Here is a 25,333-nt window from a genome sequence, read left to right on the forward strand (position 1 = left end):
TTTAAGGAATCTCCATACCGTTCTCCATAATGGCTGTATCAGTTTACATTCCTGCCAACAGTGTAGGATGATTCCCTTTTCTCAACACTCTCCAGCATTTGTTTGTAGATTTTTGGATGATGGCCATTCTGACTGGTGTGAACTGATACTCATTGCAGTTTTGATTTGCATTTCTCTAATAATTAGTGATGTTGAGCATCTTTTCATGTGTTTATTGGCCATCTGTATGTCTTTGGAGAAATGTCTGTTTAGGTCTTCTGCCCATTATTTGATTGGGCTGTTTGTTTTTCTGATATTGAGCTGTTATGAGCTGCTTGTATATTTTGGAGATTAATCTTTTGTCAGTTGTTTCATTTGCAATTATTTTCTCCCATTCTGAGGGTTGTCTTTTTTTCCCCTTTCACAGAGGCTTGTCTTTTAATCTTGTTTCCTTTGCTGTGTAAAAGCTTTTAACTAGATCCCATTTGTTTTTGTTTTTATTTCCATTACTCTAGTAGGTGGGTCAAAGAGGATCTTGCTGTCATTTATGTCAAAGCTGTACTGCATATGTTTTCCTCTAAGAGCTTTATAGTTTCTGGCTTAAGTGGCAACCCACTCCAGTATTCTTGCCTGGAAAATCCCATGGACGGAGGAGCCTGGTAGGCTACAGTCCATGGGGTCCCAGAGAGTTGGACATGACTGAGCGACTTCACTTTCACTATATATTTAAGCCTTTAATCCATTTTTAGTTTATTTTTGTGTATGGTGTTAGAAGTGTTCTAGTTTTCTTCTTTTACATGTAGCTTTCTAGTTTTCCCAGCACCACTTACTGAGGAGGCTGTCTTTTCTTCATTGTTCTTGCCTCCTCTGTCAAAGATAAGGTGCCCATAGGTGCGTGGGTTTATCTCTGAGCTTTCTGTCTTGTTCCGTTGAGCTATGTTTCTGTTTTTGTGTGGATACCATACTGTCTGTAGTTTTGTAGTGTTGTCTGAAGTCAGGAAGGTAAATTCCTCCAGATCTGTTTTTTCCCTCAAGATTGCTTTGGCTGTTTGGGGTCTTTTGTGTTTCCATACAAATAATAGTTCTGTGACAAATCCATTGGTAGTTTGATAGGAATTGCATTGAGTCTGTAGATTGCTTTGGGTAGTATAGTCATTTTCACAATACTGATTCTTCCAATCCAAGAACATGGTATATTTCTCCATCTGTTTTGTCTTTGATTTCTTTCATCAATGTCTTATCATTTTCTGTATACAGAAAACTATATATACTTGTCTCTTTAACTAGGTTTATTCCTAGGTGTTTTATTCTTTTTGTTGCAGTGGTGAATGGGATTGTTTCCTTAACTTCTCTGATTTTTCACTGTTAGTATGTAAGAATGCAAGGGATTTCTGTGTATTAATTTTGTATCCTGTGACTTTACTATACTCTTTGATTAGCTCTAATAATTTTCTGGTGGAATCTTTAGAGTTTTCTATGTGTAGTATTCATGTCATCTGCAAACTGAGAATTTTACTTCTTTTCCAATCTGGATCCCTTTTATTTCTTTTTCTTCTTTGACTGCTGTGGCTAGAGCTTCCAGAACTATGTTGAATTAATAGTGGCAAGAGTGGGTACCCTTGTTCTGTACCTGATCTTAAAGGAAATATTTCCAGTTTTTCACTACTGAGAATAATGTTTGCTGTGGGCTTGTCATACATGGCCTTTATTATGTTGTGGTAGGTTCCTTCTGTGCCTACTTTCTGGATGATTTTTATCATAAATAGGTACTGAATTTTGTCAAACCTGCTGTCAGCAGCCTTCTTCACGGCTTCTGGTTTGCAGGCGTGAAGCTGCCCAGTCATAGGCATGCCTGTCTTCACTTGTAGTCGAGAACACTTTCCCCGCACCTCCCACTGGAAGGCCACCGGCTCCTCAGCTGGCCTTCGGGTACTTGCCAGCTTCCTTTCACCCGAAGGCGACTTGGAGGGGAGGCTGATGGAGACCCGGCCAGCTCAGGTTGCTGACCTGAGTTCCTGGCAGGGTGGGCGTGTCTTCTGCTCTTAGACTTTGTGGCAGTTTTCTGAGAAGTCGATGAGACATCCCCAGCTCTCAGTGGTCTTGTGTCTTCACAGGCTGGCAGCCCTTCTTCCTGCCAGGGCATTCAGTGTGGCTCTCTGCCTACTCTGCTCCCGGCTCTGCGATGGGAGCACGATCATGAGCACCGCTCAGGAGAGCAGGCTGCCTGTGGGGACCATGCGTGTCTCCATCTGCGCCCCCGCATCTGGGACTGGAGGCAGACGGCGTGCCGACTCCACCTTAGGCGCTCCTTCGCCGGCACAAGGGGGACGCTCCTCAGACTGCTTCGTAGTCTCAGTATTCGTGCAGTGGCCAGTTTCTTCATCATCTTCAGGGCATTTGTTTAATTTTCAATATTTTTAATCAAAAACATGTATTCACAGTAACGTATCACAGTATAGAACAATTTAGGGTGAGAAGTGGCCAACTCTACCTCTGCCCCCATTCTCAGTCCTGCCCCCCAGAGGCAGTTCCTTTTAACCAGTTTTATTTTCTGGTCTTCCGTTTCTTACTTCCTGAACTGTAACCAATATGTGTGGTCCTCTTTCCAACATCACACCGACTTCAGACCTGCTCTGCTGGGAAAAGGAAGTAGTAGTTCATTTTACATCACTTCAGGTACTCCTTATCTCTTAGTGTTGCAGTCTGGTTATTTTGTTTCTATATTGGTTCTGATACCTTTTAAAAAAAAATTTGTTTTTTGTTCTGACTTTTGACAGCATCAGGTGACACCCTTCTCTGAATGGTAAGGATAAGCTGTTTCACTCTCAAGATAAGCGAGGTTGCTAATTTCTTGAGTTGTATGTTTAGATTTTTTAAATTTTTAGCCTTTTTTCTTTTATATATATATATATATTTAAGATGGTAAGTTGTCTTCTAATCATAGCCTTAGCTGCATCCCACAAATTGTGATGTATCATTTAAAATTGTCATTTATTTAAAAATGTCTTCCTTGTTGTGTTTTCTCTGACCTGTAGTTTATTTGGCAGTACATTTATTATTTTACAGGCATATAGAAATTTTGTTCAGTTCAGTCGCTCAGTTGTGTCCGACTCTCTGTGACCCCATGAATCGCAGCGCACCAGGCCTCCTGTCCATCACCAACTCCCGGAGTTTACTCAAACTCATCTCCATCAAGTCAGTGATGCCATCCAGCCATCTCATCCTCTGTCGTCCCCTTCTCCTCCTGTAGTTGTTATTTAATCCTAGCTTACACTGTGGTCAGAATCTGTATTTTCTGCAGTTGTCAAGATGGGATTCAGCATCTGTTGGGCCAGGTTTATTGTGTTGTAAAAATACTCTCTTTAAAAAATTTATGTTCTATCAGTTGTTTCTTTATATATTTTGTTCATATACTTTGAGGTCATGTTAATAGATGCATGACAGTTTAGAATTATTGTATCTCCTGGTGAATGAAAACCATGTATTGTTATGAATTGTCTTTCACTGTATACTTCTATAATAGTGAAACTTTCACTTTATAGTCTGACATTAATATGCCTGTTCCAGCTTTGTTTTGATTAGGATTGAATTAGATACGTGTCACAGGTAGATAGAGTTACTTTCGTTTCTAAACCAGTGTGGGAAACTTTGTTTTAAGTAGGGCTTTCTTGATTCCATTCAGTAATATCACTTATATTTTTCTGTCTGTGATTACAGTGGGACTCTTTGCTTTCTATCTGTTCTGTTTTCTTTTCTCTCTGCTCTTTTGGTCTGAATTCTGACTTATTATTCTGTTCCCAACTGCCACCCATTATTAGACATTATAAACATTCTCACATTATGTTCTTAGTGGGTACCTTAGAGAATATAGCCTTCATCCATGACTTATCAAAGTGTAATATAAATTGGTACTTTCTCCAGACAGAGCCAGGATCTCAGAATATTCCTACCCCAGTTACCCACCTCAGGTATGGGTGTGTATGTTTAACCTCCACAAGCCACTTTTTATGCAGGCGTTATTCATTTCGGTTTAGCTATATATTTCCCTTTTATCCTTTCTGCATCTGCAAGCTTCCCTCTAGGATTTATTTTCATTATGACTAAAGGACACATTTTAGTGTTTGTTTTTGCTGGACCTTCAGGTGAGATTACTCCTTCTTTTCTGAAAATGTCTTTGTTTCATCATTATTTTGAAAAATAATTTTACTTGATATTCAGTTCTAGATTGGCAGATGCATTCTTAGGGCTTTGAAGGTATCAGTCAAGAACTTTCTGGCTTCTACTGTTTCTGGGGAAAGGTCAACAGCTGTCTTATTTTTGTTTCTTTTGAAGGCAATCTCTTTTCATTGACTGCTTACATTTTCTTTCTGTCATTGTTAGGAGTGTTTTTCAGATATGCATAAATTTGGTTTATTGATAGCATCTAATCATCTGCCAGATTCTCAGTCTTGTCTTTTATGCTTGAACGTATTGAGCAGCTGGAAGTCTCTGCCTGGAAACTGTTATTTGAAACCCCTGCACATCTGTTTCTTTTAGATTGTTTCTCTTTATTTTTTACTGTCATGTGATTTATTTTCTTGATTGTCTGGTTATTTGTTAGTTTGCTTGTTTATTTCTAAAGGCAGATATTGTTATGAAAACTGATAGCAACACAGTCATACAGGGGTAGTGTTTTCTCCTGCAGAGAATACTGCATCTCTCTGAGAAGCAGCTCAGGACTGGACTCCATGACTCCTGGTGCAGAGTCCAGGAAGTGAGATGATTGAAATCCAGGCTGGAGTCTCTGTGGGAGTCGGTCTTCCTCAGATTCTCACAAACACAGGGTTTTTCTGCTGCGGCAGGATTGACCTTTAGGGCCAGATGGTTCTTCTTGGTGGAGGGGTGGGGCTGTCTGTGCATTTCAGGATATTTATCATCAACCCCATCACATACCAGCAGCATTCCTCCCCCTGAGCTGTGATAGCTGAAAATGTTTCCACACTTCATGAAGCATTTGCTTGAGCACCACTGGTCTCCCACATTTGCATCCAGGTCAAAGTGTGGTTTGGTTTCTCCTTGTCAGGCCCTGGAGCCCAGTTTTTATCCCAGGGGGCTCTGTGGACCTGTCAACAGAAGTTAAACAGTTCAGGTGGATTTCTGTCAACTGTAGTCATAAATAAAAAAAGAAAGGACTTGTGATGCTTAGAATTCTAAGTAGCTTTTACTTGCCAGCTCTCACAATCTAGAAAACTTAACTAGGCAGCCCAGCTCATTCCCTCATAAATTAAACATTTCAGAATAGTTAATCTAGTTTTTATTGTTGTTCAGTCACTCAGTTATGTCCGACTCTTTGTGACCCCATGGACTGTACCCCCCCAGGCTTCCCTGTCCTTCACTGTCTCCAGGAACTTGCTCAAACTCACGTTCTTTGAGTTGGTGACATGAGTTTTTATTAGTAATGTTCTAAAACTGCACTGAATTAAAAAAAAAAAAAAGTAGATAATTGACTGTAGAATTGGTACAGTAACTGTCTTCCTTTTCTAGGTCACCTACGATGGCTGGAGGATTGTTTGCCATGAACAGAGACTATTTCAATGAACTTGGACAGTATGACAGTGGCATGGATATCTGGGGAGGAGAAAATTTAGAAATATCTTTTCGGGTAAATTTTTTTTTGTATGTTAATCAATTAACTGTGCAGTGAAATGTAATTTTCATCTGTGATCCCATGTTTTCTGTAAATCATCTTACTATTTCACCATAATTTATGATATAGATAATACCATTCAAAATAGCAAAAGCCTCTGAGAAGCCTTATATTTATTTTACAAGAATTTTAGAGTGATAGTTGGTATAAATTTAGAGGTCTTTGTGTGCACTGACTCTAGAGTTTTTGTTTTTCCTTTGTCCATTCATCTTATTTGATGACCTAGGATAAAACAGTTCTGGTCATATTTTCCTGACTGCCTGAGATCACCATTGTTCACACCTGTCTCCTGAAGAAATTATTAATAGCTCCCCATTTACTTTCAGGAATAGCCCAGATAAATTATATTGTATACACAGATTGCTCCAACCTACAGAGGAAATTCACCTTTCACAATCTCTTCTCTCATTGCTGAGGCTGGAAAGATGACGGTTGTGGGTGGGGTCTGTGGCTCAGGCAGTTGTGCTAGTGGTTGGGACGCAAGCTTTGGAAAAGGCGGGAAGAGGGCAAGGGACAGAGTGCAGGTTTCTCGCTCTTGTTCCCATCTCCTGGTGTGTCACGGGATCCCTGTTCAGATACCGTAATACCTTGTGTATGTCGTTTTGTATTTTTGCAAATGTATCGATCCCAGTTTTTCCTACGTAATCTTTAGAATTTGTAAGTTGTGAGCTGTAATAAGATATTATTAGTCTTACTTTGTAGATAAGGTATTAAAATAACTAAATAAAGTGACTCAGTCAAGGGCAAAATTTAGACCAGAACTAAGATCTTCTGACTCTTACTCTCTATTTTTTATAAAATAATATTTTTCTAAAAATGTGTGTGCTTCATGAGAAAGTATGTGTGAAACTGAGATTAGAGGATTGATTAGCATTCTTTGTGCCTAAGTCCTGAAGGTCAGCTTCCTTGATCTGTCAAAACATCATGTCTGGGAAGACAGTTTTAGACACAGGAGAGTAAAAGAATGTCACATTGTTTTTAGGGTTTTGTTTCTTTTTAATCATAAAGACAGATAATTTTAAAACACATACTTTGACTTTATTCTGATAATTCACCTGTTTAGTAGAGGCTAACCTCATGAAAGCCATGTGTTGACCCCTCAGCACTATTAACATGTGTTCTGCTTCCGACCAGATCTGGATGTGTGGAGGTAAGCTGTTCATCATCCCCTGCTCTAGAGTTGGACACATTTTCCGGAAAAGGCGGCCGTATGGGTCCCCCGAGGGCCAGGACACTATGACGCACAACTCCCTGCGGCTGGCACACGTGTGGCTGGACGAATACAAGGTGAGGCCCGGCTTCGGGACGGCTGCAGACAGCCCCTCACCCCGGGGACGGGGCGCTGGCCGCTGCTCTCCTGCCTGTCTGTCTGACGGCCTTCATCTCTGTCCGGGTCTCTTTCCTCTTTTCTTCACTCAGGCTTTCACTCAGTTTTTTTTTATTCTGACTCCTTTTTAACTTTTCCCAGTGTCTAGTCTGTGAGAGGTAATTAGCCGACGTCAGGGGACACCCTGTTTCTCCTCTCTGCACCCGGCTTTCAGTGTTTCCTCTCTCAGGACTTGGCTGAGGTAACAAAAAAATCCATTCACTCATTTTTTCTTTTAAATTCAGGAGCAGTATTTTTCTTTAAGACCTGATCTGAGAACCAGAAATTATGGAAACATCAGTGAGCGTGTTGAATTGAGGAAGAAGTTGGATTGTAAATCATTTAAATGGTATTTGGATAACATTTACCCGGAGATGCAGATATCTGGGCCCAACGTCAAACCCCAGCAACCCATTTTTATCAACAGAGGGCCAAAGCGCCCCAAAGTCCTTCAGCGCGGAAGGGTAAGAAAGTGATTCTAAAAAAAAAGAAAGTGATTCTATCACAATGTTTCAGTAAATGTTGCCTAATAAAATAAATGACATTGTATACTTTATAGAATATTTAAGGATAGGCTTTAGCTTGCTTTTCATTGTTTATTTTTTAGGAGAATTTCCTCAATTCAGGTGTATTTAGTATCGTTGCTGTTTATATTAAGATCCTTTACCTGCCAGTATTAGAGAAAACACAACTTCTCTAAGCTGTGTGCTAGCTTCCAAGAGGCTATAAATGTGAAGGCATAAATGAAGACGTTGTACACGCGCGTAAAATTCATTTGGCAGAGACCAGAAAGGAAAATGAAAGGAGAAATGGGGCCGCTGCAGACAGGAAGTGAAAACTGGTGGTTCTGGTCCAGGTGGTAGTGTGAAGGCAGACTGCACAAGCCCATGTCCTGGGTTCTTTCAGTGTCAGCAGTTCTTCAGTGGTTGGAATTAAGCCTAGACCTTTCTTCTGTTTTGTTCTCTCTACCTTATAAAAGTCATCGAGATGTTTATTACTATGTACTTTCCCTTTAAGTAAAAATGGATGCATACCACATAGTTGAAATCCCTGTTACTGTTACCTTGCGTATGTAATCACCTTTAATGTTCAAAATTGATCACTTTGGGCTTACCTGCTAGTTCAGCTAGCTGGTAAAGAATCCGCCAGCAATGTGGGAGGACCCTGGTTCGATCCCTGGGTTGGGAAGATCCCCTGGAGAAGGGCACGGCAACCCGCTCCAGTCTTCTTGCCTGGAGAACTCCATGGACAGAGGAGCCTGGCGGGCTACAGTCCACGGGGTCGCAAAGACTTGGACATGGCTGAGTGACTAAGCAAGTGCAGATCACTTTGCCTAGACGAGACACTCTTTTATGTAGCCCATCTCTGGAATTCCTGTGGCGTCTACAGTCTCTCTTTACCTCCGTTAGGTGTGTGTATTAATTTAGGTACTGGCTGTTTCTACTTTTTGCTTCTGTTTACTCAGTGTCATCTCTAGGTTCTTTACTGCAGAGATGGTAAATTTGATTTCCTTCCTCCCCTGGAACAGATGAGCAGTCTTCTATCTGTAGGTGGAATTTCTACTTGACATACCACCTGCGTATGTTGTTAAAATTGCCTATAACCTTGAAGTTTCTGTTGTGATGATCCTATGTGCTAAAGCCAGAACTCAGTAATAAGAAATGCTTCCCTTTTTAGGACCTTGAAAATCCACACCTTTGAAATACTTTCATGTTTCCTTTCTCTTCATCCATATGTACCGCATTGTCAGGAGCATCCTCTTCTTTTACAGCTCTACCACCTTCAGACCAACAAGTGTCTGGTGGCCCAGGGCCGCCCGAGCGAGAAGGGAGGCCTCGTAGTGCTCAAGGCATGTGACTACAGTGACCCAAACCAGGTGAGTGATGCCCGCGACGGGGTCCTTCAGGGAAGTGCCCGCACTCTTGAGGGTGGGGCAGACATCAGGGTTTTACTCTGACTTTCCTTCTATGGTTCTGGATTTATTTTTATTCTAATTTCTATGTACAGGAAAGTAGAATACATATATATTTTCATATTCCTTTCCATCATGGTTTATCACAGGATGCTGTACGGTAGGACCATGTGGTATCTTAACGGTTTGCATCTGTTAGTCCCAAATTCTCAGTTCATCCCACTCCCCACTTGGCAACAAGCCTGTTTCCTGTGGGTCTGTGTGCTTCATCGGTGTCTATTATAGATTCTACATGTAAGTGACATCGTATGCTATTCCCCTCTGACTGACTTCACTTAGTAGGATAATCTCTAGGCCCGTCCGTCGCTACACATGGCATCACTTCATTCTCAGGGCCGAGCACACGTACCACACCGTCTCATCCCTCCATCTGTGACAGACACGTGGGTTGTTTCCGTGTCTTGGCTATTGTGAACAGAGGCCCATGCATCTTTTTAAATTAGTTTTGTCCAGATATGTGCCCAGAAGTGGGACTGCTGGGTCATGTGGCAACTCTTTGTTTATAGTTTTTTGAGGACCTTCCATACTGTTTTCCACAGTGGATATACCAGTTTACTTTCCCATTAACAACACACGAGAGTTCCCTTTTATCTACACACCCTCTCCAGCACGTTATTTGTAGGCTTTTTACTGGTGGCCTTTCTGACCACTGAGATAGTGCGCACTGTGGCTTTGGTTGCATTTTCTCTGATAATGAGCAATGCTGAGCATCTTCTCCCGTGCCTGTTGGCCATTGGTGTGTCTTCTTTAGAGTCTTCTGCCCATTTGTTGTTAGGTTGTATGAACTATTTTTGTATCTTGGAAATTAAGTCACTGGTTGCATCATTTGTGAATATTTTCTCCCAGTCCATATGTAGGGTGTCACTTCATTTTGCTTATGGTTTCCTTTGCTGTGTAAAAAGCTTGTAAATTTGGGAAGGTCCCAATTTTGAGTCAGGTTTGTTTATATTTGCTTTTCTTTCTTTTACTTTGAAAGGCTGACCTAAGAAAACATTGGTACAATTAAAATGTCAGAGAATGTTTTGCCTATGTTCTCTTCTAGGAGTTTTATGGTGTCATGTCTGTCTTTTGAGCATTTTTGTGTATTATGGTGTAACTTCATTGATTTACCTGGGGCTGTCGAACTTTCTCAAACACTGCTTGAAGTTAAATTGTTGTTTAGTTTGGGAATGATTTTAGAGGTCATTAATTTGTTGTCTCCTGTAGTATTTTGTTTAGAGCATTCTTCTCAGTTATACAGAATGAATTTGAAGTGTATAAATTGAAAGCTATATGGATTTGTTAGAAATGGCAAAGGAAGTACACTTTCTTTCTGGCCAACAGCATTAAATCTGCACTGAATGAATCAGAGTATCTTTTACAGAGTTTTCTGTGGAACTGAGTTTTCCCCATTTTTAGTAGTTCAGAGGAACCACAACAAAATTTCAATTCATGTCATTCACATAATTTATTCTCACACTGTATGTGTCCTTTCAGCGATTCTGAGTGGCGGACGGGGTCATTCAGGAATGGAAGGAACACCTTTTTTGGATAGATTGCACGCTTTGACATTTCTAGGAGTCCATGCACACGAAGATGTTAACATACTGGAAAACACGGTTGAAAAAGGATTTTGTGCCACATCTGGGTGTGAGAGCTGTCTGTACTGTGGACAGGGGAGTGGTCAATCATAGTGAGGAGACGGAGTTATTCTCCTGTCCATACTACAATGTGACTGTACAGAATTGTACTTAAACACCCTAGCCACGTGTGCCTGTTGAAATTTAATTGAAATACATTTTAACAATCCATTTCCAGTTCTCAGCAGCCACACGTGGGCCGGTGGCTCCTTTGTCAGACAGCGTAGATGATGTTCTATCAGCGCTGATGGGGAGCCCTTTCTCCATGTTAAGAGGCTCAGCACACATGTTTTGGACCCATATGAAAAACTAGCAATGAATAAAATAATTCAAAGGGTAAGAGAAAATGTTTTCCTTTTAGATTTATCGATGTTGCATGTTGGAGAAAAGTTATTCATTGCACTTGTCCATTTCAGCCACATTCAGGCCTTTGTTTTTTCTGAAAAGACTCTGAGAGACCATAAAGACGATCAGTGACCTTGGGCCCTGGGACTAGAATATAATATTCCAGGCTGACGTGATGAGGAACATGGACCTCATCATAAGAGCCTTGTGCGTCTGTGTACGCAGGGCAAATCAGCAGCCTCGCTGGGCTCCCACTGTCCTTACACAGGCCGAGAACTAAAGCACTGTACAACTGTGGCATCTTCCGTCAGTCCAGTCTGTCCACTCCCGCACAGGATGTGCAATCTGAATTTCAGAACCTAAAGCAAAACTGGAGGTTTTAACATTTTTATTGTTTTCTTCTTAGGTTTGGATTTACAATGAAGAACATGAGTTGGTCTTAAATAATCTCCTTTGCCTGGATATGTCAGAAACTCGCTCATCTGACCCCCCGCGACTCATGAAGTGCCATGGGTCCGGAGGCTCCCAGCAGTGGACCTTTGGGGTGAGGAACCGGACAGGGCTGAGGGGTCCCAGTCTGCCTTGTAGCTGGTGTTCCCGAGTGTACAGCAGCCCCTAAGTCAGGAAGTTTTTAACTGGCGGTGTTTTTTCTCCTCTATTTTCAGAGGAATAACCGGCTGTACCAGGCGTCAGCGGGCCGGTGCCTCAGACCAGCTGATCCACGGAGTCGCAAAGGCTCTGTTGCCATGGCGATCTGTGATGGCTCCTCCTCACAGCAGTGGCATTTGGAATCTTAAGGCGGACGCTGTGGTCGGAACGTGACTGTCCAGCTCATCCCCACCACGGAGCTGAAGAAGTGTGCTTCCCCAGGAGGTTGAAGTCATTTCTGGACTGCTGTTAAGGAATTTCTTCCTTATGGTAGGAAACCAAAATGCAGTGTTAACTCTAGAGAGTCAGGTTTGTGTAGAAGGATAAAGTCCAGGAGATTGATGTGTCTGTTCAGGTTTATTTGATCAGGAACTTGTGATTTCCCTTCTTAGATTTCATAGATGATGGTTAATTTTTAAATTTCTACTACCATGTTCTGAATAATTTTAAATATACTGAATCCACATTACTTTTAACTTTAGAAGGCATTCATTTATAAGATTATATTTAAGAGTTAATATTATAAATTATTTTGGTGAATATGGTACTACCCACATTTACATTAAAGGATCCTTTTGATTATTTACCCTAGGATTCTTTGTCTGCTCTTTCTTTCATCTTGTATTGGAGCCTCTGCTCTGACTTATCCTGTGTGTGTGATACATGGTAAGTTCACTGAGGTTTGGCTAATGGACCAATAAGTGAGGTAGGTCACAGCCTTAAGTAACCTCAGCGGTGTTTGCTTCTTAGCTTGAACTATGTGAGTTTTAAGTATTCAGATTCACTGAGTCAGCCTCAAAGTTGCCAGTGAAATACCCGGGTAGAGTTATGAAATAGGAGGTCAGGATTTCAAAAGATATATCTCAGAGGTATGAATTTAGAAATCATCTGTATATATTATAAATATCCAAATATAAAGTGAGTTTTTTCACCAAAAGTACATCTCATGAGACAATCTCATGGGGAACTTCCTTATTTTATGTTGAAACACAAAGTTTAAGTACCATATTTGAAACATGTTACAGGATAATACATGTATACACACACACTGAACATTAACTTCAAAGCTCAGAATCAATAATCACATTAAATATAATCTGATTAGATATAAACGGGTCCTCCTGACCCCAGATAGTGTCTGTGTGGCCTCACCAAAGTCTTGGAAACCAAGTCCGACCCCGTGACATCTTGGAGCAGCTAAGAGGAGAGTGGCCAGGATGGTGACGTAGAAAGACCCTACGCTTGCCTCCTCTCACGGGCACACCTAAATTGCAACTATTTGCAGAAAAACCATTGATGAAAAAGACCAGAACCTATCGCCACACGACAAGGCAGGTAGGAGGGTGGAGTCGCCACCTAGTCCAATCCCCTCCCCAGGTGTGTGACCCAAGGGCGTGGAGGGCTGCAAACCCCACGCGGTGCTCCCCGGCCCTGGGGTCTTGCACTGGGAAGACAAGCCCAGTTTATTCCAGGAGTCAGAGAGAGCCGGGGGAAGTAGAGGCTTCACCCGAGAAGACGCTCACACCGTTGCACACACTCTGGGACCCAGGGCAGAAGCAAAGGAGCCTGGGGCAGACAGACCTACCTGCTGATCTTGCAGTCTTCCCAAAGAGGCAGGAGGCACCCTGGGGACAGACCCTGGTGCATCCATTTCCGGGAGCTTGTTCTATCCTGGGGGCGCTGGTGAACACCAGTTTGGAATTCTCCCGCTGGCCCAGCAGCCTGCAAGCACATCTCAAGCCAGACATCTCACCGGGCACCCACTCACCTAAGACAGGGTGCCTTCAAGACCCCCTGGGTTTTCAGCTGACCTTGGCCATGGCCTTACTCACCAGAAGGCCCAGGATTTGGCCCCACACACCAGCACACAGGCATCAGACCCTGGGCCTAGCCTCATCCACCAGTCAAAAACCACAGCCCTGCAGCCTGCAGACCCCACCCCCTAGCACTCTGATACCAGCTCTGGGACCCCTGGGGCCCTGGAAGCAGACTTGAGGACCTTGCTCTGCCAATCAACAGGCTGGCACTAGCTATGTAAATAGGTCAAAGTGTCCCTAGTTAGAAGGCACAGATGGTTACAGTGGATAAAAATGTAGGACCCAACTATACGCTGCCTGTAAGAAACTCACTTTAAAGAAGATGCCACAAGTGTTAAAAATGAAAGGATGGGGAAACACATAAATGCTGAACACCCATTGGAAGATATCCAGATAGCTAAATTAATATTAGACAAAGGCGATTTCAGAGCAAAGAATACCCCTGGAGATAATACCCCTTTAAAATGATGAAGGCATCAACTCATTAAGAACAATCTCAAGCATCTATAAACCTAACAACTTCAACTGTGTCACCAAACAAGTGGGTGAAACAGAAGGATAGAGAAAACGTAAATGAACAACACTATTAACCAGCTTGACAAAGAATACTCATCCTTTTCAAGTGCACATGAAATATTTACCGACAGAGATCACATGCCAGGACATTAAAGAAATCAATTAATTTAGATAAATTCAACTTATGCAAATTACATTAGCAATCAATAACAACTAGTAGAAATCAGTGATAAAGATACCTGGGGGAATTCCCTGGCCGTCCACTGGTTAGGACTCCATGTCTTCACTGCTGCAGGAGTCAGTCCCTGGAACCCTGGAAGATCAATCAGGAACATATTTCCCAATACTCTGTGGGTCACCAAAGAAATCAAAAGGCTATTTTCAGCTGCCTGAAAATGAAAACACAAGATATCAAAGGCTATAGGATGTAGCTCACTCACTACGTGGGAAGTTTATAGAACTGAGCTATATTAGAAAAGGATAAAGGTTTAAAATTAATGATAAGCTTCCAGCTTAAAGTAGAAAAAGAGTTAAAAAAGCAAAGACGAAATACTAGACAGAAATGAAAAACAAGAAGTTAATGAAACCAAAGCTGGATTAAGATTATTGATAAATTGTCTACTAAGAAATTACCAACATCAATAATGAGTGGCAACGTCACTAGACAGTCTGCAGATGTTAAAAACAGATAAGCAGCGGGAACTCTCATTCACTTCTGCTGGGAATGCAAAAGGGTATGGCCACTTGGAAAATGGTTTGGCAGTTTCTTGCAAAACTAAATGCATAATACGATAAAAAACCTGCACATAAGATGTTTACAGCAGCTTCATTTGTAATTGCCAAAGTCTGGAAGTAACTGTGATGTCCTTCTGTAGGTGACCGGGTAAACTGCTACATCTAGACAATGGAATATTTAGTGCTAAGAAGAAATGAGCTATCAAGCCACAAAAAAACTGGAGGAACCTTTAATGTATGTTACTCAGTGAAAGCAGCCACCTGAAAAGTCTACATACTGTATGATTCCAACTCTATGACATTCTGGAAAAGGGAGAACCACGGAGACAGTAATACATCACTCGTTGCCAGGGGTAGGGTGTGGGGAGAAAGATACGGGCAAGGCAGCTACTGTGTATGATCCTGTCACGGTGGACACAGCAGTCAGAACCCACAGGGTGAGTAAAACCAAGTGTGAAGTGTCATGTCGGCTATGGACGTGGGGTGAGAATCATGTGTCAGGGAAGGTGTATCGGTTCTAACAAAGCCACCCAAAGGACCACAAGACAAACGTCAACACAGAAATGATTGTGGAAAAAAAATAAATGATTGTGGGAACTCCCTGGTGGTCCGGTGGTTGGGACTCCGAGCTCTCACTGCCAAGAGCCCAAGTTTAACTCCTAGTCAGGGAACTATGTCCACAAGCTGTGCAGCCAAAAAAATAAAACAGAAACATATTAAAAAAGTGAACTGTACCTCTGTGTAGCTTCCCAGGTGGCTCAGATGGTAAACAATCCGCCTGCAGTACGGGAGATGAAGGCAGACCGGGGTTCGATCCCCGGGCTGGGAAGATCCTCTGGAGAAGGAAATGGTACCCCACCCCAGTGTTCTTGCCTGGAGATCCCCATGGACAGAGGACCCTGGCGGGCTGCAGTCCACGGGGTCGCAGAGTTTCAGACAACTGAAGCAACTGGGCACATTATAGCAACAGCTCAAAATAAAAAATAATTCGGATTGTAACTAATTTACAATAGCATGAAAAATATGAAAATAATTTTAACATTTGTACAGTGAGAAAAAAACATTGCTGAGAGAAATTAAAGAAAACCTAAATAAATGGACATGAGTTTGAGCAACCTCCGGAGATAGTGAAGGATCTTTATAAAAATGGTGCTGGAAGTAATTTTCTGTTTCTACAGATAAAAACGAACCTTGACTCCTATCTTGCATACAGAATTTATTTCAACATGGTCATAGATCTACATAGAAAAAAGACAACTATAAAGCTTTTAGAGAAAAATGACAAATACCTTCCTATAGGAGAGTCTAAGATTTCTTTACTCATTTCAAAGCAGTCATCAAAGATCAATGAATTGGACTTTATCAAAATTAAAAGCTTCTGAAGACGACAGCATTGAGGAAGAAGATACAATTTGTACCCAGATTGTATAAAGTGCTTAAAACTCAATGTAAGGGACATCTGTGGTGGGCCAGTGCTTGAGACTCCTCCGCCTGCCAGTGCAGGGGACACAGGTTCAGTCCCTGGGCCGGGAGGATCCTGCGTGCCCCAGGGCAGCTGAGGACGTGCGGCACAATTACGAGACTGCGCTCCGCAACCGAGAGGTGACCGCAGTGGGAAGCCCGCACTGTGCGTGGAGAGCGGCCGGCACATGGCCACACAGACCCAGCGCTGCTGAAGATAAAAATTTAAACCGATTTTCAAAATGAACGGAATACTCACGCTTAAGGAACAATGCATGGCTCTGCATACAAAAAAGGTTAAATGTCACAGACGGTTGTCAGGGAAATACAGATTAAAACCAGTCAGATACCATTAAAATGGTTACAACAAACAGACTGACGGGTTCTGAGGAAACAGAAAAGGTACCGCGGTGCAGCTTTGGGGTTCCGCCCCAGAGGACCCCCATGTCTGCTCAGAGCAAGTGATGGCTACGACGTTACCTAGGTGATGAGGTCAACTCTGGACAAGTCAACCGCTGAGAGGCCTGTGTGTTACCGACACGTGGGACAGGAAACAGGAGGAAGCCTCTGGGTAGATCCCCGATCGGGAACAGGGATCAACTGGAAGCTGTGAATTGTTTCCAGGGATCAACTGGAAGCTGTGAATTGGTTCCCACTTGTGATGGGAGAGCGAGCCGGGGGGCCTCCGGACTGGAATTTGCAGGAAGGAATGTGGGGCAGGAAGGAGCCACAGAGAGAGGGTCCAGAAATGTGCAGATGGGTCTGAGTCTGGCTCTGTCCGTCTGTCCACAGCTAAGTGTGACCCCCTGTGAATGAGCCAAGAATACATTCCAAGGAAAGGCTAAGTTGTGGGAAGCTGTGACCTGAACAGGTCAAGGCAGGCCCCTCGCCCAACACCCAGGGCACCTGTGTGCCCCTCCAGGTCAGACTCCTCCTTAGGACGCTTCCAGAACAAGCTTCAAAACAAATCGACGCACGTCACTCAACTGCCACCAGAATAAATGAACGGTTTTTAAAAGAGCACAACATAACCCAACATAGCATTAACGCTCGAATTCTGAAACCCAATGAGGATTTCTAGACCTGGAAAGACACGGTTACCAGAGGGGCCCCGAGAAAGCGGCCAGGTTCACGCAGGGCAGAGACACTGGCGTCCTGAACCACCCTGCTCGCCGGCCAGGCGGGCCTCGGGGTGGCGGCGCCTCTAAGTCTCCTTCCTTGCCTGCTGGGCGGTGAGAGCCGGAGAGAGATCCGAGGAGGCGTGGCCGCCCAAGAAGGGCCTCCCAGCCTGGCGAGACACCAGCACGTCCAGGCCCGTCCTGACGGACAGCTTCACAGACGCGGGCTGCTTCCGAGGAGCAGCAAGTGCCGACGGTCAGAGGATGGGTGCCTGGAGGCTTGCTGTAAAACGGCGCGGTACAGAAGCTGTTTGGCTGTTCGCGAAGCACAAGCTGTTGTACGAACTGAGTGGGATTCTAGGCAGTTTAATTCTTAGCAATCCTTTGAGTTAAATCTGAAATACACACAACAGGAGAAATAAAGTCCCTACCACACACAGCAAGTCTGGAAGAGCTGCTTCCAAAAAAAAAAAATCAGTGGACTGAATTTAACAATAAAAACAGACTTTAAACAAGGGAATGAAACACTAGGAAGATTTTTCACTTTGGCCTTGGAAACATCCTAAAAAGAAACCAAAGTTACCCTTCTTTACCCAACCACAGAAAGAGTCTCTCTTTGGACTGAGTTATGAACTTACATCTAAAAAAGAAGCAAGTTGACTACATCCACAGGCCAGTCACTCAAAAAGGGTAGACCAGCTTGTTGGTTTAGTTCAAACACTCATCGGTTTCTGAGTTGCGACCGGAACACTAACAGAGACTCAGGCAGCTTATATAGATGTAAAATATTTTATTTGTAAATGGTGATCTTCTAAATCTGTGTCCACAAATTCCAAAACCCATAACACTCTGTATACTTCAAAAAATTCAATTTTTGCCAACATGAGATACTATTATACAGAACAGAAAACAAAACAAAAACCCGGGAGGACAAATACTGGTAGGATGTCAGAATATTGTACAAGAGAAGAAAAATATTCAAGAAACAAATTTCATACAGCTATTTATCAAGAGAAAAATATATACAATTGATTTATTCTGTAAGATAAAAATACATCATGCCATATACATTACAAGTTCAGAACTGCATCACTGGATATACCAACAGCTTACAGTCCACTTGAATTGTGCACACAAAAACTTCATTTTATACTCAGCCTGTGAAGTGTCAGTACCAGAATTTTAAGTACAAAATAAAGAGCTAACCTGGTTCAAAATGCTGATTAAGTTTCTACAAGCAAACACAAAACAGTGTGTGTGTGTGTGTGTTTAATTAAAGAAATGTAAACAAACAGTTCATACAAACACATCTTAAAATTACATCTTCCAAACCCTACTGCCGGGGTCCTGCAGTTGCAAGCAGTCACATCTCTCTCTCTCTCTTTTTTTTTTTTTTCAAATTTTTGTGTTAAATAAGCTAGAGAGTTCAATTTGAGTTCCTGCTACATGATCCTAGTATGTTTACATGATTTTTGTTTTGTGTGTGGCTTGAAACGAAGTTCTAATCAAAACTACTTTTGCTGAAGAAAAATTCAGCTTCCATTTGGGGGTGTTTTTAAGCAGTTATTCACAGTTATCACAAATTGTAAAAGCACAAAAAACCTGACTGAAGAAGTAGGGATGCAACAATATAATGTGAAAAAATTAGTTTAAGTTACCAAAACGGCTATAAAAGTTGTAGTCATAGCATACACTCCGTTCTATCAGAAGTAAGGTGTATAAAACAAGTAAGTACTAATAGACTGTAGTTTCCAAAAAACCCCAAACACTCTAGGTGGAAATTTTGGTTATTACATAATTATAATGGCATATTTAATAACAAAATTATATTGTAACATCCCTATGAACATTTTATAAGCACCCGAGCTGCTGCAGAGCCTGGTAGCATTTGGTCAATAACTATTTTTATACTGTATTTTTTTTCTCAAAATATTTACATGTTTGTACAAAGTAACAGGGTTTGTTAGTTTTGCAGGTAACAGCAGCAGCTTGGCTTTCTTCTAACTTTTATTTAAAAATAGCTTCATTCACTTATTCAATAATAAATACAAAAAGTTTCTCTTATTTTACAGAAATCAAAAACTACAATAAACTGACTCATGGAATCAAGTATTTAAATGTATTTTAGTGCAAGTTATTGTCCCTTAGCTCTATTCCTAAGGAAGTCATTTCAGTACATTCCTTGTTCAGTGGTGTCTACTTTAGTTTTAAAAAACTCTTAAGTCAGAGGGCCTGCCCCTTTCTCAGATAAGGCCGTGGCCAGCACTTTGGACATCTCCCTCTCGCTGGTGATCTCAGTCTTACATTCATAGGAAGGCCCCGCCCTGGGGCAGGGCAGCCGTCGGCTCTTTGCCCCAGTAAAAGTTTCTCCTTAGTGAGACTAAAACGAAAGGAAACAAAACCCACCCACAGAAAGAAAGAAGAAAGAAAGGAAAAGGAAACAACAAAAAAAAGTGCTGGACCATTCTGTAAATCTTCGACCTCGGCAGCTCGGGTCAAGTGGCCTCGGTCGGCTTCCTCCTGGTGCTCCCAACTTAACTGAAGTTCCAAGGAAATCAGGACTCCCAGGAGCTAGTTTTCAAAAAAGTCATAAAACAGAAAACAAAAACCTCTTTTCTGTCTGCGAAATCCCAATGGTGCGTGGACTCGCTTCTTCCTAGGGACGAGCCGCCCTCCGAGGCGCGGGGTCGCGTCAGTTCATCCACTTGCGGCAGTTCACGGCCCCACAGTGACAGGGGATCTTGTGCTGGTCGTCCTCAAAGTCAAACTTATAGTCATAGCACAGCTGCGGCCAGAGACACACAGTGAGGAGGCCGCTCCCCGTCCTCGGCCGCCCCGGGCCCTCGTCTCCCCCACTGTCGTCCGGGTGGCTGGGCCTCTGCGGGACCGCCTCCCCCTGGACCCCAAGCCGGGAGGACGCACAGGCTGCGGCCGGCACCCCACGGGAAGCACCCTCCCGCCCTGAGGGGCGCCCCGAAATCCTGGGGGGCTCCCCTTCCTCACGGCACTCCCACCGTCCACAGCTCTTTCCTGAGGGCTCAGGGCGGCTCCCTTCCACAAACAATGAGGCAGAGGCTTGGGGGTCAAGGGGGTCCCCCGAACAACTTGAGCAGGGTGGGGGGCAGCAAGGCCAGGAGTGGGGGACCTCCTCTGTCCCCAGGCCCGGGGCCTCAAATGGGTTCGTTCTTATCCAGTTAGTGAGACATGCAAGACGAGCCTTGGGTCAACTCAATTTAAAAAAGTACGTTCCAGTTAAGATGACCCCAAAATACAAGCGTCCTCTCAGGGCAGGGCCAGAGGCTCCAACCAAGTGAAGACCCTCAGCTTCCTCGCCCTCGTAAAGAGAGGAGACCCCCACAGAACCCGCCTGCCCAGCAGCCGCTTCCCAGGGCCCCTGATTTCAGCCCCCAAATGTGCTCATCACGTCTGTGACCAAGTCGGGGAATATCAACGCGATGACGGAGGCCATCCTCACGGGCGACACGCGAGGCGGAGGGAAGGGACTACTAAGGGAGGAGCCAAGCTCTACAGAAACCCGCTCGCAGAAAATCCGGGAGCGGGTGCTGGTTCAGAGTGCATACACGCAACAGGGACCCCGGGCCCCCCGGAATTGCTGCCCACAGCCCCAGGGTCACCCCGGGGCCAGAGGCGCCAGCAGGGCCATCAGCTCCGCGCAGGCGTCCTTTATAAAGGGGGGCCCCGCGGAGGGGCGGGTAGGGGCGGAGCTTACCTCTTCTCCTTTCTGGATTCTCCGACTGGAGCTGATGATGATCTTGTGGCCGCGCTCGAAGGTCACCACCTCCGCCACGCAGTTGGGCGCACACGAGTGGTTGATGTACCTGCGAGCAGCAGTCCAGAGATGGCTCGCCGCCCAACAGCCGGGCGGGGGCCGATGCCCCCACTCCCGCGGCCCCTCCCCATCGGCCCGCTCACAGCCCGCGCGCCCACGGACACAGACGGCCGCGTGGCCGCAGGACCTCAGCGCCCCGGCCGGCCAGGGAATTCCCAAACGTAGGGGGAAATGCTAAGTAAGACCTCTGGCCAGGGCTGAAGGGCCCCACCGCCGGCCCCGCCTCACCTGGCAGGCCCTCCCGTGAGCGTGGCGTCGATCACGTGGTCACTGTCCATGCGGAACATGTACACGCCTCGGTTCTGAAACAGAAAGCGCTCAGGACCTGCCCGCCCTGGTGGGGAGCCGGTCGCCCCAGCCGGTCGCCCTGAACTGAAGCAACACCCGGCAGGTCGCCTGTGAAGCCAGGCTCACTGGTGCCGGTACAGCCTCGCAGACGGTAACGGGGGGAAATACAGGCCTATCCAGGTGTGGTTTCCAGGGGCAGACCCAGCCCTGGCCCCAAGCGCCCGACGGCACAGGAGGACGCGAGCTCACCTGGGACTCGTAGAGCTTCTCCTTCCTGTTGGCGACCTCGTTCCGAATGATGGTCCCGATGTACTCGATGACCATGGTGTGCTTCTCGATGTCCCGGGCAGCGTACAGGCCCAGCCCCTGCGGAAACGCACATGCACGCCTCAGAGCCACTGGCTTCCGTGGACAACAGGTCTGCGTGCCCCTTCAGGCAAAGGTCCTGCCCTTGGTCACAGCAGAAGCCCCAGGAAGACCCCACCTGAACTCACGTGACCTTTGTACTGACCTCGACTCTCATCTGGACCCTCAACACTGGACGATCTTCCCACCTAAAGTCGTGATTATCACTCCCTAGTTTGTCTTTTTTTACAGTAAACCCTGCGGGCATTTTTACAAAGTGTTTCTATCTGGCCATCTTCTCTCCTGGGCTTCCCTGGGGGCTCAGCTGGTAAAGAATCCGCCTGCAATGCGGGAGATCTGGGTTCAATCCCTGGCTTGGGAAGATCCCCTGGAGAAGGGAAAGGCTACCACTCCACTGTTCTGGCCTGGAGAATCCCATGGACTATATAGTCCATGGGGTCACAGAGTTGGGCACAACTGAATGACTTTCACACATCTTCTCCCGAACGTGATATCACAACCAGATCCCACCAACTAAACAGGCTAATGGCTTCTGCTATTTATTTTATCCCACCGTGATTTCTAAAAAGACATAACAAACTTATGAAGCAGGAACAGGGCTAACTGTAAGGGACTCTTACAATGTGAGTTTCTGCATTCTCAACTGACCAGAAGCCCCCCGCACTGGACACAGGCCTTGTCAAGTACCATGGTTCGGGGGCTGTTGGGAGACTTTGGGGTGAGAATTAACTTCTGAAAAGAAGTACTCATGCGGTTTATGTGTTCAATTCCAGGTGTGACTCCGAGGTGACAAAGCAGGGCATACAAAAACCATCTGCATGGAGATGAGTACAGTTCAGTGTAAGAGACCAGAAGATCACTGGAAATGAACCGAGAATCCAAGCAGCCAGGCACACGCGAACACTTCGTGAAGTAACTTGGTGGTACTGAAATTCAGTTTTATATGGATGGGTTATATATTACTAAATGGTGCTCCCACAACTGGTTACTCAACAGGAAAAAAAAAAAAGTCTTAAAACACAAAAAATAAAATCACTGAAACAAAAAGAATCTAATAAACTACATATGCAATCTACAGTCTTAACCAAAAATAGAAACTATAGAAAATTATATGTTTGACTGTATAAAAATTAATACTCCTAATAAAACACATTCCACTTACTGAGGTATTTTCCCCTAAAATACATCTTTTGCCAAATAGTACAAGTTCTTATAAACTGAAAAATGGACAAAGGATATGAATATACAATGCAGTTCATAGCAAGCAAACACAAATGGAAAACCTAAAAAGTTGCAACTGAGGGGACATCAGTCTGTGCTTAACGGGCTGGCAAAAATATAAAAGGGTCCTAACACTTCCAATGGGAAAACAAGAAAAAGTTTCATACTCTGCAGAAGAGCATACAATTACAGCCTGTTTAGAAAACAGACGATGTCTATGAAAATGAAAAGTACATGTACTTCTATGCAGAAATCTCACTTGGGGGCACACACCCCACAGAAGTGAAGTCACACGGGTATCTGTACAAATCCTGACAGCAATGCTGTTTCGGCAAAGAACTCCAAACAAAACTAATTCTCAGCAGTAGTGCAATGGTTTAACCTATCATAGCTCATCGATTTCACAGAAAGAAACTGAAGAATGATTTAGAGCTAGAGGTGTATGAATACTAGCGAGAAAAGGAAGACATGGGAAAGTGCAGATAACATGACCCTGCCTTCCCACATGCACACAGACATCTAGGTGCTGTTAAGACAGCAGCATGGGGGAAAAAACAGGATATTTAGTAGGTTGTTGGCATGATGACCTGGGAGGTAGACGGAAGGGAGGTAACAGAATGGAGGAAGCAAAAGGTGACCAGATACCAAGAACTCTCAAAAAAGATGACAGACTGAACACAGGTGGTTTCAAAACCCTTAGCATGACTGAGGAGCAGGAAGTGAGGTGTGAACGAGCCATTGGGAGACGTCTTCAGACAGACAGGCCACTGAGCACGAGGAGGCCGGCACGGCCAGGAGCAGCAGTGGAGCAGCGACTGCCCCAGGAGTCTGAGACAGGCTCCTCCAAAGACAAGAAAGAGGCTGTTATCTGTAATACGAACACAGAGTGTCCCATGAAAAGACAGGGAAGAAGGTGCAGACGTCAAGCAGGAGCATCTCAGAGTAAGGACAAGGAACCCAAAGACAAGACCAGGCAGAGGTCAGAGCTGAGACGGAAGTCTACTCCAGCGGCGCGAGGACCATCATGGGCCCAGCTGGGGGGCCAGACTCGGTGAGGCCAGGGACCACAAGCCTGCACACTCGGGCAAACCCCCGGGGGAGGCTGGTGCTGGGGGGCTGCGGCCACACCACGAGACCCCGATCTCAGGGACCCAGTGTTTGTGTAGAGAGAAACAGAGGTGGGACTTCGCAGAAGAATCAGCACAGAAACATTTAAGGCTGACGGCAACACTGCTTCAGGCCGAAAGGATTCACCACTGGGGAAAGCAATGGGCCCACTTTGCTGAGACACTCAAATAGCAAGTCAAGAAAAGATCCTAGAAGTTTCCACGTGAAGAAGAATGTGGATGAACACAGTGTGATGGTCACCTTCTACCCGAGGGACCAGCGTGGCTTGAGACTGGGACTGCACAGGAGGGGCGGGCAGGCCTGCATGGTGCCCAGAGGTGAGACGGGCAGTCACAACAGGCCAGCAGAGCTGCGGTGGATTGCAGCCAACTTCAGAGAGAAAAAGGCAACAAACCCTGACGATGCTTTGGGTCTGTACACTGAGGCCAACGCACAGAACTAGGAGTGGTGACCTCATTCAGTGACACAAGGAGCCTGGGGGAGAAGCTGGGTCCTGGGACCTGCCTCGGCAAGTGTGACCTGGGTCCTGGGACCCGCCTCAGCAAGTGTGACCTGGGTCCTGGGACCTGCCTCAGCAAGTGTGACCTGGGTAAACTTGAATGCCTATTCGTCTCGAGATGGTTTTACCTGTTCCACAATCTAACCATCAGAAAATACATGATGATTTCATGAAAAGAAGGCTTCCAAAATTGGGCACCTTTTGAAAACATTTTCATTTGTACTTTTCACAAGCGCCTTTAGCCCTAGTGAGCTTGCCACGGCTCCCATGCATGGAGAATACAACGCTCCCTGCATCCCGTGGGCTCTTGGCACAATGTGAAGACGCGTTCAGCCCAGCTCCCATTTGGGAAGAACAGCGTCTGCATCCTGAGACCGCAGATGGAGCGGCCAGTGAGTGCCCCGGCCTCAAACGACACCAGCCAACAGGGCATCTCTCCCCGCGGCCTGCAGCCCCGCCTCACACGCCGGATGCCAACCTTCTCCCGAGAGGGCCCTGCCTGCGTCTCGCCGTCCTGGGCACCCGGCCCCCGCTCACCTGGATGCGGGACCGGGCCAGGTAGACGTTGGACTTCCACTCGGTCTTCATCTTGCGGTACTGCGACGACTTGGAGTGGACGAACTGCTTGCTGTAGGGTGCGCTCAGCTCCCCCGTGACGGTGCTCTGGAAGGACTTGGAGGTGCTGGTGCTGTTCAGGGTGTGAGGCCTGTGGGGGTGGG

The 25,333-nt window shown here is 45.0% G+C and overlaps 2 protein-coding genes across 20 annotated transcripts in view; one reads left to right on the plus strand and one right to left on the minus strand.

Moving 5' to 3' along the window:
* The window catches only part of LOC122438893 (polypeptide N-acetylgalactosaminyltransferase 11), a 62,842-nt gene extending 39,927 nt beyond the window's left edge, over positions 1-22,915 (plus strand). For 7 of the 8 annotated variants that reach the window (XM_043464219.1, XM_043464212.1, XM_043464216.1 and 4 more), the window contains exons 7-12: positions 5,503-5,620; positions 6,800-6,952; positions 7,277-7,495; positions 8,803-8,907; positions 11,374-11,511; positions 11,633-12,206. In XM_043464219.1, the coding sequence (XP_043320154.1) occupies positions 5,503-5,620; positions 6,800-6,952; positions 7,277-7,495; positions 8,803-8,907; positions 11,374-11,511; positions 11,633-11,764 (865 nt within the window). In that variant the 3' untranslated portion in view covers positions 11,765-12,206. Of the gene's footprint in view, positions 1-5,502; positions 5,621-6,799; positions 6,953-7,276; positions 7,496-8,802; positions 8,908-11,373; positions 11,512-11,632; positions 12,207-22,539 lie in introns of those variants that run through there. The other variant, XR_006268680.1, reaches the window with a different exon arrangement.
* KMT2C (lysine methyltransferase 2C) overlaps positions 18,038-25,333 on the minus strand; it is a 257,514-nt gene continuing 250,218 nt past the window's right edge. For all 12 annotated transcript variants that reach the window (XM_043464206.1, XM_043464205.1, XM_043464211.1 and 9 more), the window contains 5 exons: positions 25,152-25,320; positions 21,650-21,766; positions 21,341-21,414; positions 20,993-21,101; positions 18,038-20,047 (listed from right to left, as the gene is read on the minus strand). In XM_043464206.1, coding sequence (XP_043320141.1) covers positions 19,955-20,047; positions 20,993-21,101; positions 21,341-21,414; positions 21,650-21,766; positions 25,152-25,320 — 562 coding nt within the window. In that variant the 3' untranslated portion in view covers positions 18,038-19,954. The remainder of the gene's footprint in view (positions 20,048-20,992; positions 21,102-21,340; positions 21,415-21,649; positions 21,767-25,151; positions 25,321-25,333) is intronic.

Source organism: Cervus canadensis, chromosome 3 (assembly GCF_019320065.1).
Source record: "Cervus canadensis isolate Bull #8, Minnesota chromosome 3, ASM1932006v1, whole genome shotgun sequence".
Taxonomy (NCBI): domain Eukaryota; kingdom Metazoa; phylum Chordata; class Mammalia; order Artiodactyla; family Cervidae; genus Cervus; species Cervus canadensis.